Source organism: Peromyscus leucopus, chromosome 3, assembly GCF_004664715.2.
Source record: "Peromyscus leucopus breed LL Stock chromosome 3, UCI_PerLeu_2.1, whole genome shotgun sequence".
NCBI lineage: Eukaryota > Metazoa > Chordata > Mammalia > Rodentia > Cricetidae > Peromyscus > Peromyscus leucopus.
The window spans coordinates 105,162,624-105,177,796 of record NC_051065.1 but is presented as its reverse complement, the minus strand read 5'-3'; the positions used below and the strand labels follow the sequence as shown (position 1 = coordinate 105,177,796).

The 15,173-nt window shown below is 56.4% G+C and overlaps 2 protein-coding genes across 5 annotated transcripts in view; both read left to right on the top strand.

Moving 5' to 3' along the window:
* Positions 1–8,504, top strand: part of Podxl2 (podocalyxin like 2) — a 34,028-nt gene extending 25,524 nt beyond the window's left edge. Inside the window, exons 3-8 of the mRNA XM_028854339.2 lie at positions 26–834; positions 1,298–1,372; positions 5,263–5,419; positions 5,804–5,865; positions 7,335–7,514; positions 8,079–8,504. Coding sequence (XP_028710172.1) covers positions 26–834; positions 1,298–1,372; positions 5,263–5,419; positions 5,804–5,865; positions 7,335–7,514; positions 8,079–8,291 — 1,496 coding nt within the window. The 3' untranslated portion in view covers positions 8,292–8,504. The remainder of the gene's footprint in view (positions 1–25; positions 835–1,297; positions 1,373–5,262; positions 5,420–5,803; positions 5,866–7,334; positions 7,515–8,078) is intronic.
* Positions 8,505–9,104: 600 nt separating this feature from the next.
* Abtb1 (ankyrin repeat and BTB domain containing 1) lies at positions 9,105–15,173 on the top strand. 4 transcript variants are annotated; one of them, XM_028854313.2, is made up of 12 exons: positions 9,105–9,339; positions 9,993–10,055; positions 10,133–10,188; positions 11,224–11,368; positions 11,507–11,666; positions 11,767–11,812; positions 12,080–12,196; positions 12,284–12,402; positions 12,563–12,661; positions 12,748–12,915; positions 14,298–14,498; positions 14,589–15,173. In XM_028854313.2, the coding sequence occupies exons 5-12, from the start codon at positions 11,613–11,615 to the stop codon at positions 14,793–14,795; spliced, it is 1,011 nt and encodes a 336-aa protein (XP_028710146.1). In that variant the 5' UTR covers positions 9,105–9,339; positions 9,993–10,055; positions 10,133–10,188; positions 11,224–11,368; positions 11,507–11,612; the 3' UTR covers positions 14,796–15,173. The 4 variants fall into 4 exon arrangements, with proteins under 4 accessions (XP_028710146.1, XP_028710129.1, XP_037059805.1 ...); XM_028854296.1 differs by having other exon boundaries at positions 9,131–9,298; XM_037203909.1 differs by having other exon boundaries at positions 9,147–9,298; positions 12,080–12,175.

The window sequence follows — 15,173 nt, the reverse complement described above, 5'->3', positions numbered from 1 at the left end:
GAGCTAGCTCTCCATCTTTCCTTAGACTATGTCTTCCCAGACCTGACTGAGAAGGTGGCTTCCATGGAAGATCCAGGCCAGGTTCAAGACCTGCCAAACCTCCCCTCCATCCTGCCCAAGACGGATCTTGCTGAGCCTCCCTGGCATATGCCTCTGGAGGAGGAGGAGGAGGAGGAAGAAGAGGAAGAGGAGGAAGAAGAGGAGGAGGAGGAAAAGGAAGAAGAGGAGAGGGAGAAGGAAGAAGCAGAGGAGGAGGAGGAAGAACTGCTCCCCGTGAGCGGGTCCCCAGAAGGAACCACCATGCAGGCCCACGACTCTTCACCTAGTGTCAGCAGCCCCAGCAGCCAGGGTCCTGGGGCCAACAGACACAGGCAGGAGGATTCTGGGGACCGGGCCACATCAGGCATGGAGGTGGAGAGCAATGTGAAGCCTGCTTTCTCAATGCCGTCAGTTACCCCAAGTACAGTGGCCCTGGGGGATCAGAACTATAGCCAGGAGTTTGGGGGCACGGAGTGGCCAGCTGGGGGGCTGGGGGTACAGTCTGAGGTCACCCAGGGAGCTGGTGAGGAGGCCACCCTGGGAGCAGCTGGCTTAGATGGCCAGCAGGGGGCACTGCCACCCTCCTCATTCCCACAGACAGTGGCTCCAAGTGGGACTGAGGTCCCCAGTGAGGGTCACCTTTACCCCAGCACCCCAGACTCTCTCCCACCTGGACCCCAAGACACAGAATCAACCCCTTCCTCTGCTACCTGGGGACAAGAAGGTCTCAGTGAGAAGCCCCTGGAGGGTCTGGCAGCCGAAGCTCGCTCACTAACACCTTGGGACTCTACTCAGGTAGGCCGGAGGTGCAAGCTACCCTCTGTGTAAGGATATCTACTGTCCCCAGGGTCCTCAGGCTGTCAGCAGCAGAGCGATGTGGTGGGGGCTGACCACACCTTTCCCGCCTCAACTGTTAGCACTCACGTACTCAAGTCATTGTTCATACACACAGGCTGCGGGGGTGGGTGGGGGGTGGGGTGGGGTGGTGGTGGTGGGGTGTTCAGTCCCCAGAAGTTCAAGGGCAAAAGGACATCACAAACAGTCAGGCATCTGGACAGGCCAAGCCTCTCTTTTCATTTATGACCCCCGTTTAGTCTTACGCACTTGGGGTGGGTTCCCTGGCATGGCAGCTCAGGAGGACATCATTGTCTTCAGACCTCAGGCCTGCACCTCCTCCTGCTCTCCAGAGGTCTCTCCAGAGGTCTCTTTTGAGGTCTCTCCTGAGGCCTCCGGGTCTTGCTTTCTGTTTCCTGCACAGGTGATCTGCAAGGATTGGAGCAACCTGGCTGGGAAGAACTACATCATCCTGAACATGACGGAGAACGTAGACTGTGTGAGTGCTGAGCTGGCCACATGGAAGGGCCAGAGGGGCAGAGGGAGGTGCCACAGTGGGGCTGTGAGAGGCCAGCCCAGTCCTGAGCTGAGCCAGCACCTACCACTTAGGGAAAACCAAAAAGAAGTCTTTCCTACTTAAAAATTCTAGGGCTCTTTTCTTCCTTGCTTCCTAGAGTTTTGGGTTTTGTTTTTTCTTTCTAGCCCAGGCTGACCTCAAACATACTTATGTAGCCAAGGGTAAATTTGAACTCTGATCCTCCTGCCTCCACCTCCCCAGTACTGGGATTGCAGGGCCTGGTTTTTTTTTTGTTTGTTTTTGTTGTTGTTTTTTGTTTTTCGAGACAGGGTTTCTCTGTGTAGCTTTGTGCCTTTCCTGGGTCTCGCTCTATAGACCAGGCTGGCCTCGAATTCACAAAGATCCGCCTGCCTCTGCCTCCCGAGGGCCTGGTTTTATTCAGTGTTAGGAATCAGACTCAAGGTCTCCTGCGTGCTAGGTAAACACTTTACCAATTGAGCTGCATCCTTGGCCCCTCCCTCTTCTCAGTTTGAAGGGACTTTTTCTTCCTGTGTACTACATGCCTTATTCTCTAATGAGATCAAGACCTGTTCTTTTGTCTGTAGGGTTTTGTCAAGACAGGATCTTGCTATATCGGCCAGGATAGCTTAGAATCTCTGGGTTCGATCAAACCTCCCACACCCACCTTCCACGTGCTGGGACTGCAGCCAAGTACCACTGTTGTCCAACCATATCTTTTTTAAAGAGTTGTTTTCATGAGGGGTACAGTGCCACATGCCTGCAATACCAGCACTGTGGCCACCGAGACAGGGGAATCAGAGGTTCAAAGCCAGTTTGGGCTACATAGTGAGATGCAGTCTCAGAAAGGATGTTTACCCCACCCCAGTCACTTTATCTCTTCTTAAGCTTTTTTATAAACAACATCTGTTGGCGTTTGTTCATTGCTCTCTAGGGGGGGGGGAGAGAGAGAGAGAGACAGACAGACAGACAGACAGACAGACAGACAGACACAGACAGAAATGCCCTCAAAGCCTTGCATAGCTCATGTGCTAGGCCATCAGTCACTGAGCCAGCCATTTATGGGCTCCCTGATGGGATATGGAACCTCCATGTGATCAAGATGGTGTCCTATCTTAATCTGTTGGGGTGATAAAACATTCAGACAAAAAGCAACAGTTTGTCATTGGGGGAAGTCAGGGCATGAACTAAAGCAGGAACCCAAAGCAGAACCCATGAAGGAACACTGCCTGCTGCATACCTCCCCCCACCCCCCAGGTTCATACTTAACAAGGTTTTTTTATCTAGCCCGGGACCACCTTCCTGGGGAAGGGTGCAGCCCACAGTGGCTGGGCCCTCCTGCATCAATCAATAAGACAATCTCTCACAAATATGCCTACAGACCAACCTGTTCTAGGCAATTCCTCAACTGCGGTTCATCCTCTCATACCCAAGGCTGTATCAGGCTGATAATGCTAGCCAGGACTGTGGCTCCTAGGCTGGTGGGCTGCCTGGGCTATTTCATTTGGAAGTCTCTAATGTCAGTGGTATTAGGTCCTTCCTCCTCAGGTGACTAGACAGGCCTACTAGAAATATGAAGAACATATTCAGTATTCTGGGAGCCAAGGCAGGCCAGAGGTTGGGTGTCTCCATAATTATATGCTTACACGAACATAAAGATATGCTTACATGAACACAAGTGTTCATTAGCTATGGAGTACAGGACAGAAAACTCCCCATACAGTAGTGCTGGACAGCCTCATGGTCAGAGGCACTCTGTTTTACTCTCTTGAAAACATGAACTCCCAGGGCTAGGGTGTGGCTCTGTGGTGCTGCTCAGCACACTCAAGACCTTGGGTTATCTCCAGCATGGGGTAGGGGTTAGAAAACCAAACAGAAAAGAGAAGATGCACTTCCCCAGGCAGTGAGATGGTTTGCTATTGGTGTATCCATCTCCAAGCTCCATGTGTAGACTTCATCTCTCTCTCATCCAGTAATCCAGTATTTCCTTTTGACCTGTGTTTGAAGAGAATGGGGCAGTGTGTGTCAAAAGTGGTGGGCCACACTCAGCCTCTTGTCTCCAGGAAAAGATGGGGAGGAATGTACCTGCTGTCCCTCAGAGACGGTTTTACAAGATGCAGCTACGGTTTCAGAATTTTGCATTTGAGATCTGGAGGAGTGGTGCAGACTATAAAGCCAGTTTCTCTTAGTTTCTACCTAAGACATAGGAGGCAGGAAGGGAGCCAGCAGAGATCAGCAGGCGCAGGCACAGAATGGTGAAGCAGTAAATGCCAAGCTGACCTTGGCGTTCTAGAAGCCAAGAGAATCTTTGCTTTAGAGATGAAGGATCTGATATTTTGCCTGGCACAAGAAGTACCGGAAAAAGAGACATTTGGTAGTTGTCAGGGAGGACCAGAGAGTTCCTGCTTTAGTGCGGAGGGCTGGATTACAAGCAAGGCTGACCCAGAGGGACAGCTATTGTTCCAGAATTTGATTGAGTGACTCCAGGGTGTTAGGTAGCCCATATCTCAGATAGAGAAACTGAGGTTCAGAATGTTGCTGAAGGGCAGAGCTAAGAAACCGCAGGATTTGAACCCTGGTGCATTTAGTTACAAAGCCAGGGCTTTCCCTTTCCTAGCTAACTCTGAATCCGGGAGACTTTGCTACACTGTAAGGGGTGGTACATGTGTGGCAGAGCAACTGAGGGCTTCTGAGTCTCAGAACAGGCAGGGAGAAGCCTGTCCTGCCCTCCCATATCAGTGAAGACACTGACCACTTGATCCTGGGCTTGTCTGACTGTTGTGGGACAGAACTGCGGACCAGGAAGCGAGAGAGTATCTAGACCTGAGCTGCACTGGGCATTCACTATAAAAACAAGGAACAAGCCCAGCATGAAAGTCAACCTGGTGGATTTCAGGTTGGCATGACAACCAAGGGATAGGCCCTTATCCTAGTCAGGAACCCAAGAGTAGCAGTTCATCTCTGCCTCTGGTATCACCCAGGGTGGCTGTTGAGATCTCTTCTGACAGCCCAGCTCCCACAGCACCCTGGAGAACTGAGCATCTGGGAAAGGGGTCTCTTTCCCTTTGGGGGAAAGAAATGGGGCTCTTGGAAGAAATGGAGTCGAGGTTTTCCATATACAAGAGGAAGAAACTGCTGACGAGGACCTGAGGACCCAAGGAGGGGCTCTTTTTACGAACAGTAGGCATGAACCCTGTGGCAGCAGCCTGGCCTCTAGTCCTGCTACACTAAGTTCCTGTGGAGGGCTGGGTTCATCTTCATGTTACATTGTGTAATTATATTTGACACGATCATCTAAACAGTGAGGTAGACAGTCTGAGGGGAAAGAAGCCGCCTCGCCGCGCCCCATACCTCGACCAGTTCCCAGGGTCCTCTTAGCCGTCTCTATTGGCTTTCCAATCCCTGTTGTAAAAGCACCCCTATCACTCTCAAGGCTCAGTGCTGGCACGTGGTGAGATGACCAGAGGAGGAGCCCCATGCACCGTTGCCAGGCTCCCTGCTCTCTGGTGGCTGTGGGGACTTAGTGGTGTGTCCTCCGCAGAACTGCACTTGCCATGGACATCATGGGCAGTGCTTCCAGAGGCCTGGGCACTGCAAACCCCAGTTAAAGGTTTGTCATTGTCTGTGGACAAATCCATGTCCCCTCCACCTGAGTGGCCCTGGGACAGGCTTACACCATGGCACCTGCAGATGGAAGTGAACCAACAGGCTGTCTCTGCCTATCCCCTGCTCTCGGGTGGTCCCAGAGCCGACCAGGCTAGCCAGAGGACCATCTAGGCCTTTGGGAGATGGGTTGAGGGCAGATGGCGTCAGGCTACCACCCTTCCTTGAGCTTGGTCCCTCTGAACCCCTAGGAAGTGTTCCGGCGGCATCGGGGACTCCAGCTCCTATCCTTGGTGGAGGAGGTCCTGCCACGCCACCGCAGTGGCCAGCATGGGGACTGGCACATCTCTCTGAGCAAGCCCAGTGAGAAAGAGCAGCACCTGCTGATGACACTTGTGGGCGAGCAGGGTGAGGAGGAGACGGGAGAGGTGTCCCTCCACAGGCTCAAACTGGGGGCTCAGGAAAGAAGAGATATGGTTGTAAGAGCTAGGAACCCCAGAGGGCGGCATGCTAGTGTGTAGGACTCCGGGTGGAGTGATGCCTGGGTTCTGGTGATGAGGAGACAGGTATGGACACCACACACTGTGAGAGGGGACCCTTGGGGTGCAGATGCTTCCAGCATCACACCTGTCATATGGTGTTCCAGGGAATCAACTCGGTGGGAAGTAGGTCAGCAGGAACATACATGGGCATGATTAGAACCAGAAGCTCAGACAGGCTGCCCTAGGAGGGGGTTGGGTGATATGGAGACACCTCAGAGGTGCTGTGGCGATGATGGCATTTCTCCTGCAGGGGTGGTACCCACGCAAGATGTCCTTTCCATGCTCAGTGGCATCCGCAGGAGTCTGGAGGAGGTAAGCATGCAGGGACTTGACTCGGCAGCCGCTACAGCATCCTCTCCCATCCCTCTCAAAAGTGCTCAAAGAATTCACAGCCTGCTCCAGGACAGAGGTGTGCCTCAGGGCCCTGGCCATCCCCAGATAGGAAGAGCACGTGCAGGCAACCAACTGAGCAGGAGGACCGCACACCTGCAGGCCATAGTGGGAGCGTGGCCATGGGAGAGGGGTTAAGTAGGACAGTGTCTGAAGTATCATGCAGGACCTAATGGAGGGGGAACAAGATAGGCCCTGCCCCTACCAATGCCCCTCCAGGGGGACCTGGGGTGGTGGGGAATGTCTGGAACTGGGAAACATCCCTCCCTTGTTAGAGGTGGCTCTGAGCAGGTGTGGTCTCCTGGCCCCTGCTGACTACAGAACATAGAAACTGGAGGTCCAGATATCCAAATATTCCTGATCCTCACCCCTGCCCCTGCTTTCTCTCCTGACCCATGACCTGTGCAGTCTTTGGAGGGTCTCTGCAGTGTTTGACAATACCCAAGATGTCACACTGCAAAGGTGCTATGTGTTTCTGGGCTATACACCAGGTTTACAAGGTCCAGACTACACTGGATTCTCCCTTGGTCCCCTCTTCCCCTCCGCGAGGTTTAAGGATTAAATGAGAAGGGAGAGCTGAAGCCCAGGGAGGTCAGGTGCCTTGCCTGAGGTCACTCAGGTAGTAAGGACCAAGCCTGCCTGATAGAAAGCTGCTGCACTGTCTGGATGACTCCCAAAGCTCTTGTCAGCCTTGAAAATCTGGGCTTGTGACCAGAGAAGGACAATGGACACTGGCAAGGTTTCCCATAGTGCAGGGAAGAGCCGGAGCCGGGCCTTTGCCCCAGAGATCCCCGATAACCCCCATCTTCCTTGGTCCCCTTTTCACCTGAAGCTGGTCTGTAGGGAGCTTGGCCCAGCCCAGCCAGAGCAGCCTGCAGCAGGAGGCACATGCCACCTGCCATCTTACCACTGGGAAAGGGAAGAAGCTGGGCACCCCTGTTGTGGGCTGCAGTTGGCATCCCCACATGGCCCCCAATGATGCTAGGCTGCCTGAATGACACCACCTACCCCTAAAGTGGAAGCTGTGCTTGGGGCACCGACTGAAGGGTGGACTTGAGTGTCCCCCAGAGACCTTTTTGCTTTGTGTAATTGATGGGGACAGGTGTGGGGCCTCATCTATTTGGGCTACAACTCTCATCAGAACAGTCTGTGGTGAACAGTCTCAGTGCTGGGCACGGCAGAAATCCGTGAGGATATGAGGGGACTGAGATGTGGTCACTGGGAGAGCTTGGGGCTATTCTTAGATGAACCAATAGGGACAGAATAGAATGCCCGTCAGCACAGGTCCAGGTCCCAGGCCTCAGGCCTGCCAGGGGTTCCAACTCCACACCTGTAATGTTAGTAGCTCTCAGGACTTTTGCTGAGGCCCTATCCCGTCCCCCCACCCCCAGATTGGCATCCAGAACTACTCCACCACCAGCAGCTGCCAGGCGCGGGCCACCCAGGTGCGCAGTGACTACGGGACACTTTTTGTGGTGCTGGTGATCATTGGTGTCATCTGCTTCATCATCATTGTGCTTGGCCTACTCTACAACTGCTGGCAGCGTCGGCTGCCCAAGCTGAAACACGTGGTGAGTAGGCCAGGTAGGGCTTGGAAAGGGTGGGGCGCTGCCAGGAATCAGCCAGTGCTACTCAGCAGCCTCACCTGGTGACCTGTACCAACTCAGTTGTGATTACTGCCAGGCTGGGGCCTGCGTCTACCTCTCACTGAGGCTGGCTGGTACTGTGGCTTTCTTTGTGAGAAGGTACACAGTGAACGGGTGCCGGTCTCACCAGGGGTCCCCTCCTCTTCTCCAGCTCTTCCTACCCCCAGTGTCCCTCGCTTCAGGGTTTGAGAGCAGGTGCACATTTTGAGTCAGTGTCCTGGAGCCAAGAGCTCCTGCGATAGGGAAAGGGGACAGGCCCTGGTCATCCCCCCCCCCCCCCCCGCCCAACTCATGTGCTCTGAGTTTCAGGGAGTCTCTTATCTACAGTGGGCTGTTGGGAGGGATCAGGTGACACCAGGGAGGTCACAGTTCTAACAGTGCAGAGAATTAAGGCTAGAGCTGCAGAAACTTGTCTACTGGGCCCCAGAGAGCACCCTGGGGGCGTGGCCAGCCGCCGCTTGAGCCCAGCTCGCTCTCCCGCTGCCGCAGTCGCACGGCGAGGAGCTGCGCTTTGTGGAGAACGGCTGCCACGACAACCCCACGCTGGACGTGGCCAGCGACAGCCAGTCGGAGATGCAGGAGAAGCCGCCCAGCCTGAACGGCGGTGGGGCCATCAATGGCCCGAGCAGCTGGAGCGCGCTCATGGGCAGCAAGCGCGACCCTGAGGACTCGGACATGTTCGAAGAGGACACACACCTGTGAGCGCCCGGCCACGCGCCCACTGCGCGGGACTACCCGACGCCGCGGCCCCGTGCCCCTCCCGGCCCTCCGCGCAGGGCCACTTTGCTTCCCCACCGCAGCAGGCGACCGCGGGCGCAGCTCCCACCCCGTCCCGCCCGGCCCCGAGCGCTGCCCGAGGGCGGCCCGCTCCCCGCGCCCGGACTCCATTAAAGCCGCCAAGACGCGCGGGCCGCTCCGCCTCCACGCCTGTTTCTTGCTTCCGGGGGGTGGGCAGGGGAGAAAATAGGCGGGGCACGCGAGGTCATCCGGGTGGGTGGGTGGGGTCAAGAGCGGGTGGGCTGGCACTTCTTGGAGCTTGTGGGCGTGGCTAGGGTCGTGGGTAGCGTCTAGAGAGTGTATTGTCTTCTGGGTGGAACCCAAGCGGGCTGAGCTGAGCCTGGAGCAGTCACGGAAAGGTCCTAGTGGGCGAGGCCCCGGCCTTGTGGGCGGGGCCTGAGCAGCGCAGGTCTCAGGATGGATGGGCGTGGTTAAGGGTCAGCGTGCTAGGGCGGGGGGAGGTGTTGTCCTCAGGGCTGAACCCCTGCAAGGTGGGCGGGGCCTGGAGCGGACTTCCCTTCGGGGGAGGCTCTTCTGTCGAAGTGGGGTTTTGGTAGGGAGCTTTCTCCCGGACGAATGGGCGGAACCTGAAGGTTTGAGCTGTCCTCTAGACGAGTGGGTGGAGTCCAAGCTAGAGGTCCCCTTAAGGCTAAGTGGGCGTGGTTAAGGTTAGTGGGTGGGGCCTTGGTGAGAAGCGTTCTGGACGCGGAAGCGGGGTTCAGGCCGAGCGGTCCTCCGGACGCCAGGCGCCGCTGCGGAGCCGCAGTCGGGCATTGAGAGGCGGAGCCGCGAGGGGCGGGGCGGTGAGTGTTTACATCCGGCCCGGCACAGAGGTCTCCCCGACATCGCTCGGCCGGGGGTCCATCCTCCCTCGCCATGGACACCAGCGACCTGTTTGCCAGCTGCAGAAAGGGAGACGTGGGCCGTGTGCGGTGAGGACCTGCAGTGCAGGAGGCGGGCGGGTGTCCGCAGGGTGCGTCGGGCATGGGCGTGCGGGGCAGGCGCCGTGGGGCTCCCGAAGCTGACCGAGCCCTTTTTTCCAAATTCTCCTGGCTCTCATCAGAGGAGGCCAGGCTGCAGCTCTGTCCCAAAGCCTCCTTAGGCCTGTCCCCAACACCAGATGCCACCTCAGAGCTAATGACCCCTCCCTCAATGTAACTGCAACTCTGAGAACCCAGGTCCTGCCTTGATATCCTCCTTGGGCTGCCGCGTCCCAGTGATGGCTTCCTAGTTCTTGACCTCTTCTTCTCAGCATCTTAACAATTGTTCTTTCCACTTCTTCTCTAGATCTGCCCCTGTCTCCTGCTCTCCACTCCCAGAGTGCCTGCACCAGCTTTTCTCTGGCTTCTCTGCCTTCACCTCCCCAGGCTGAAGTAGGGGCCCCATCACCTTCTCTCTCCCAAATATTACAAGACCAAATTCTCAGCCTTCTTAACTTGGGCTTGGCCTCTGTCCCTGAAGCTACCACCCAACTCGCAGTTGCTGATCCTTGCAGGCCTGTGCACTCCCAGGTCTCACCCTTCTCAGAGGGGTCCCTAGCCCAGAGAAATGTGCCTCCTTCCCCTGCCTGGTCTCCTCTCCCAGATCAGAAGCAGTTCTGACTCAGGCTCTGAACTTCCTGCCCAGGTACCTGCTGGAGCAACGAGACGTGGAGGTGAACGTGCGGGACAAATGGGACAGCACCCCTTTGTGAGTGTGAGCTGCGGGGTAGCTGGGTGGGATAGGGTGGGTCTGCCCTGCTGACAGCTGCCCCCTTTTAAACCTAGGTACTATGCCTGCCTCTGTGGGCATGAGGAGTTGGTGCGCTACCTGTTGGCTAACGGTGAGAGAGGGTCAGGGCCTGACTGTAAGCTCTGAGACCTTGGTACACATTTGCATGCACCCTTGATTTCCTATTAACACCCCAAAGTCAACAAATGGTACCCCCTAACCCTCTGTCCACTCTCCCATGTCACCTTTGACACCCAGAGCCATCCCAGGGCTGTGTCTGGTCCATACCACCGTTGGTCTGCTAAACTGATCTCTTGCCCCACCTACAGTCTGATCCTCATATTGCAGGCAGGAGGATCTTTTCCACAGTAGAGCTGAACGGAGTTCAGGAGTGTTTGGGGAAAAAGCAATTGGGCATGGTTGCTCACACTTGTAGTTCAATCACTGGGAGAGAGGAGAGTTGAGTCAGGAGGATTATCTCTCAAGTTCAGAGCTAACCAGGGCTACATTGTGTGACCTTGTTTAAAAGAACAAAACAAAAGGATAAAACTGGACTTGCCTGTGAAACTCCACAGGACCCACTCCTTAGGTCTCCCACCTACTGGCTGCCCGTCAACAACCGGTCCCTGAGTGCCCCACTGGACTGAGCCATCTCCTACCTCAGGTCTTTACAGTTACAGTACCTCCTGCTTAGACTGGAGCTCCTACCGAGATCTGTGCACCTCTCACTTAATTCAAGTCCCTGTGCTTAGCCACCGTACTGGCCTGCACAGCCTCCCCATGTGGCAGCCACCACCATTGTCACCCTTGGTTCTGTTTTGTAATAATGGCAGCTGTCGCAGACTAAGGTGCTCATGTGCCCCGCTAGTGTTCAGTTGGGGCAGAGATCTGCTAGTCATCGAAATGGATGTATACCGGACCAGCCATCCAGTCTGTACTTAGGCTGCGAATCGTCTGATATGTACTCGTGAATATGCCTACATCTAAGTGTGCCCTTGGCCTTCACAAGGACTCAAGGGTTGCCTGGGACACCTTGGGAAGGAAGGAGGGCCTCAAGGGCTTCCGGACTCTACCCGTGGGAGCTGGGGAGGAGGGGAGGCCAGAGATCAGTGTCCCTTCACTTTGACTGGTGAGCATTGCATCATAGGTGCCCGCTGTGAGGCCAACACTTTCGACGGAGAGCGCTGTCTCTATGGGGCGCTGAGTGACCCCATTCGCCGTGCACTGCGCGACTACAAACAGGTCACCGCATCCTGCAGGAGGCGGGATTACTACGACGATTTCCTGCAGCGGTGAGCTGGGGGCGGAGCTTGCATCGTTGGTGGGGTTGCTGCGCACTCTTCAGTGGGTTCGGGTGGGCGGGGTGTGTTGAGTGGTCTTGATGCACCCGCATTTGCCTGAGTGATGCATCCCTTCCTGGCTTTCCCCAGGCTCCTGGAACAGGGCATCCACAGTGATGTGGTCTTCGTGGTGCACGGAAAGCCGTTCCGAGCGCATCGCTGTGTCCTAGGTGCGCGCAGCACTTACTTCGCCAACATGCTGGACACCAAGTGGAAGGGCAAGAGCGTTGTGGTTCTCAGGCACCCGCTGGTGCGTCTGTCCGCCCTGAGGGAGAGTGCTAACTTCTGGGCGAGCAGTTAGCTCGTGCTGGGTGGTGGCCTCTGATCTCTAATTTCTGCTCTGCCCACAGATCAACCCGGTGGCCTTTGGGGCTCTGCTGCAGTACCTGTACACAGGTGACTGACCCCCTGGGCTGGGACCGCAATACACCCAAGGTGGCCCTGAGCTGACGTGCCCCTTCTAAGCTACTCACCGTCGGGGAGGAGGGGTGTGCCCGGCACGCAAGCATCCTGACTCCGGCAGGGTGCCAGCCTGACTTGCTTGCTTGGAAAGAACACATCCCATCCACAAACTGAACAGGTCTTAGGTCCTTCTGGATGAAGAAACCCGGGCATTGAGTAGGAATCACTCTCGGGTTCTGACCCAGCCCCCTGTACCCCCAGGCCGCCTAGACATCGGTGTGGAGCATGTTAGTGATTGTGAACGCCTGGCCAAGCAGTGCCAGCTGTGGGACCTGCTCGAGGACCTGGAGGCTAAATGTGAGAAGGTGTCGGAATTCGGTGTGTACAGGGTCTCAGGCCGTGGTCTTGGGTTGCAGCCAGTAGTGCTGGTGGAGCCCTCTAAACCCCTGCTGTCCTCTCCCTCAGTGGCTTCCAAGCCTGGCACATGTGTGAAGGTGCTGACTATTGAGCCCCCTCCAGCAGATCCCCGGTTGCGGGAGGATATGGCACTGCTGGCTGGCTGTGCCCTGCCACCTGAGTTGCGGGTACTGAAGGGCATGCTGGCCTGATGGGCAGGAAGGGTGTCTAGGGGTGGGGCTGTGGAGGGTAAGCCCCACAGAGTTGGGTTCCCCTCCTAGGCCAGCCCGGGAAGCTGCTTCCCTTTCACGAACAGCTTTGCTCTGATGGGTGCCTTTCCTCTGCCAGGGTGACCTAGGAGAGCTGCCCTTCCCATGTCCCGATGGCTTCAGCAGCTGCCCTGATATCTGCTTCCGAGTGGCCGGCTCCAGCTTCCTCTGCCACAAGGTGCCTGTCCCCCTCCTATCCCTACTCGGGTTAGCTCCCTGGGGACAGATGCCAGCCCTGGTACTTTCTGAACTCTTCTCCCTCAGGCTTTCTTCTGTGGCCGCAGCGACTACTTCCGGGCCCTGCTGGATGACCACTTTCGAGAGAGCGAGGAACCTGCAGCCTCTGGGGAGCCCCCAGTTGTCACCCTGCATGGCATCTCCCCAGAGATCTTCACTCATGTGCTGTACTATGTATACAGTGACCATACTGAGGTGCGGCACCCAGTGGGAGGGCAGTGGGGAACGGAGCCCTGGGCTGTCAAGGTCCGTGGGGTTCTGGGCTCTTGGGTCATTCCTGCCCTTAGCTGCCCTAGAGTTCTTGACTCAGGCCCTATGAGTGCCAGTGGACAGTGCCAAGGTCCCCTGTGTTGGTGTATATGTGCACAGCATGGTAGCAGGGCAGCATGCAGGAGGGAAGTATACTTTCCGTTGGTCTTGAGAGACCAGGTGGCTTGTTGGGGACCCAGGTGTCCCTCTGTCTGGCTTCTCCAGGAAAGGTTCCTGCAGACCTTTCCTCAGAAGGTAAGGTTTTGGGCCTGGTGGGCCATGTCGTATCTACAGGGCTACTCAGCTGGGCATGCTGTGCTCCAGGAAAGTTCTTTGTAGGAATGGTGGCCCTGACTCTCAGGCTTTGGCTCCCATCCTGTCCTGTTTTGTCCTCTACAACTGAGATAGAGCCACAGGAATGTGTATACCTGCATCACTTCCTGTTGACCCCTGTCCTGGCCCTCCAGCTCCCGTCAGCCTGCCCCTCTGTTAGGTTCTGCCTTCGGCCTCCCTTCGGCCTGCTCCCTCACTTCCTTTCTCATCATCTGCCACTCACTCTGTGGTTGACTCTGTCATCCTGAGTCACAAGCTCCCCCGTGAAGAAGCTTTGTTCCCCAAGAACATTCGTACTAGCTCAGAGTGGGGATTGGCTTCTGGACACAGTCCAACAGGAGATTAGTCTCTGGGAGCTCTGGGATCTTAGTTACATACCTGCTCAGTGCTTTGGTGTATCCCCTAAGAAGATGGAAGAGAAATGCGTTTCCTTGAAGCTTGTGCACGTGACCATATGACCGCAGGTCAATTAGATGGCAGGGTGGCATTCTGAAGGCTCGATCCCTGAGTTACCCGAGGTTAGGCTGAAGCTGGACCCTTGATCTTTCTCAGCCAAGGCCTTAGCTGTCCCCTGCTCACATCGGTGTGGTCTTTCAAGTGGAAGGAGCCATGCCCATGCTTGTGGACTAGAAACCGGAATCTCCAGCTCACTTTACTAACAGTTTTTTAAGGCAGACATGGGTATCTCTGCTCCGCAGATGAGGAGGCAGGCACAGAGGTGGAGGGACTCACCTAGAACCCCACAGCTGGGTATGAAGAGCTCAAGTCTAGGACTGAACCCACACTGCTTCACCTGGAAGGGCTCCGGCCCTAAGCACTGGTCTGCCTTAGGCATGGGGCCCTCTCCCCCCAATCTCTTCCACGCATTGCACCCTCAAAGACCTGGGCTAGGCTCCAGAGCTCTGCCACTTGTATTCCCACTGGGGCCTCCCTCCACCCTGGGCCCTTGGAGCCCTTGGTGATCACTGGTATCCCTATGTCTTCTTGTTCCACAGCTGCCCCCTGAGTTGGTCTATGACGTGCTCAGTGTGGCTGACATGTACCTTCTACCTGGCCTGAAGCGGCTTTGTGGCCGCAGCCTGGCCCAGCTGCTGGAGGAGGACAACGTGGTGGGTATCTGGCGCATAGCCAAGCTGTTTCGCCTGGCTCGGCTGGAGGACCAGTGTACTGAGTACATGGCCAAGGTCATTGAGAAGGTGGGCAGGGGTGCAGAGAGGGGAGGCTGTGAGGGGCAGGACACAGCCTGTGCTGGGAGGCAGCCTGCCTTGAGCCTTGTTCTTCTGTAGCTGGTGGAGCGAGAGGACTTTGCGGAGGCGGTGCGGGAAGAGGCGGCCGCTGTGGCCGCCCGGCAAGAAACAGACTCCATTCCACTTGTTGATGACATCCGCTTCCATGTGGCCAGCACAGTCCAGACCTACAGTGCCATTGAAGAGGCGCAGCAGCGGCTGCGGGCCCTTGAGGACCTGCTCGTGTCCATTGGCTTAGACTGCTGAGCCCTGGCCGTCTGGCAGCCCTGCAGCCGGGGCTCCCTCGGTGACGTGCAGTGTGTGCATGCAGCAGCTGCTGCTCTCGCATGCTTGGTGGCATTACAGTGGACAGAGGGCACTCACTGGGCTCCTGGGAACCTCACAAGGTGTTCCTGGGACGAGCCTCCTCCCCTAGTGCACAAATAAGCCCCGAGACTTGGGGCTGGCACCACTCAGGGAAAGCTGGGGTATGGTAGGCTTTGAACTCAGTCCCCTCTCGCCCAGCACCCCACCTACTCCCTCCTGGCCCTCACCCAGCCCTGGCTGGCTTTGACTGTTTCCATGTACAGGGTTGGTTAGGAAGCAGGAAGTGTGTATGGCAATAAAGCTTGAATTCGCTGTGGA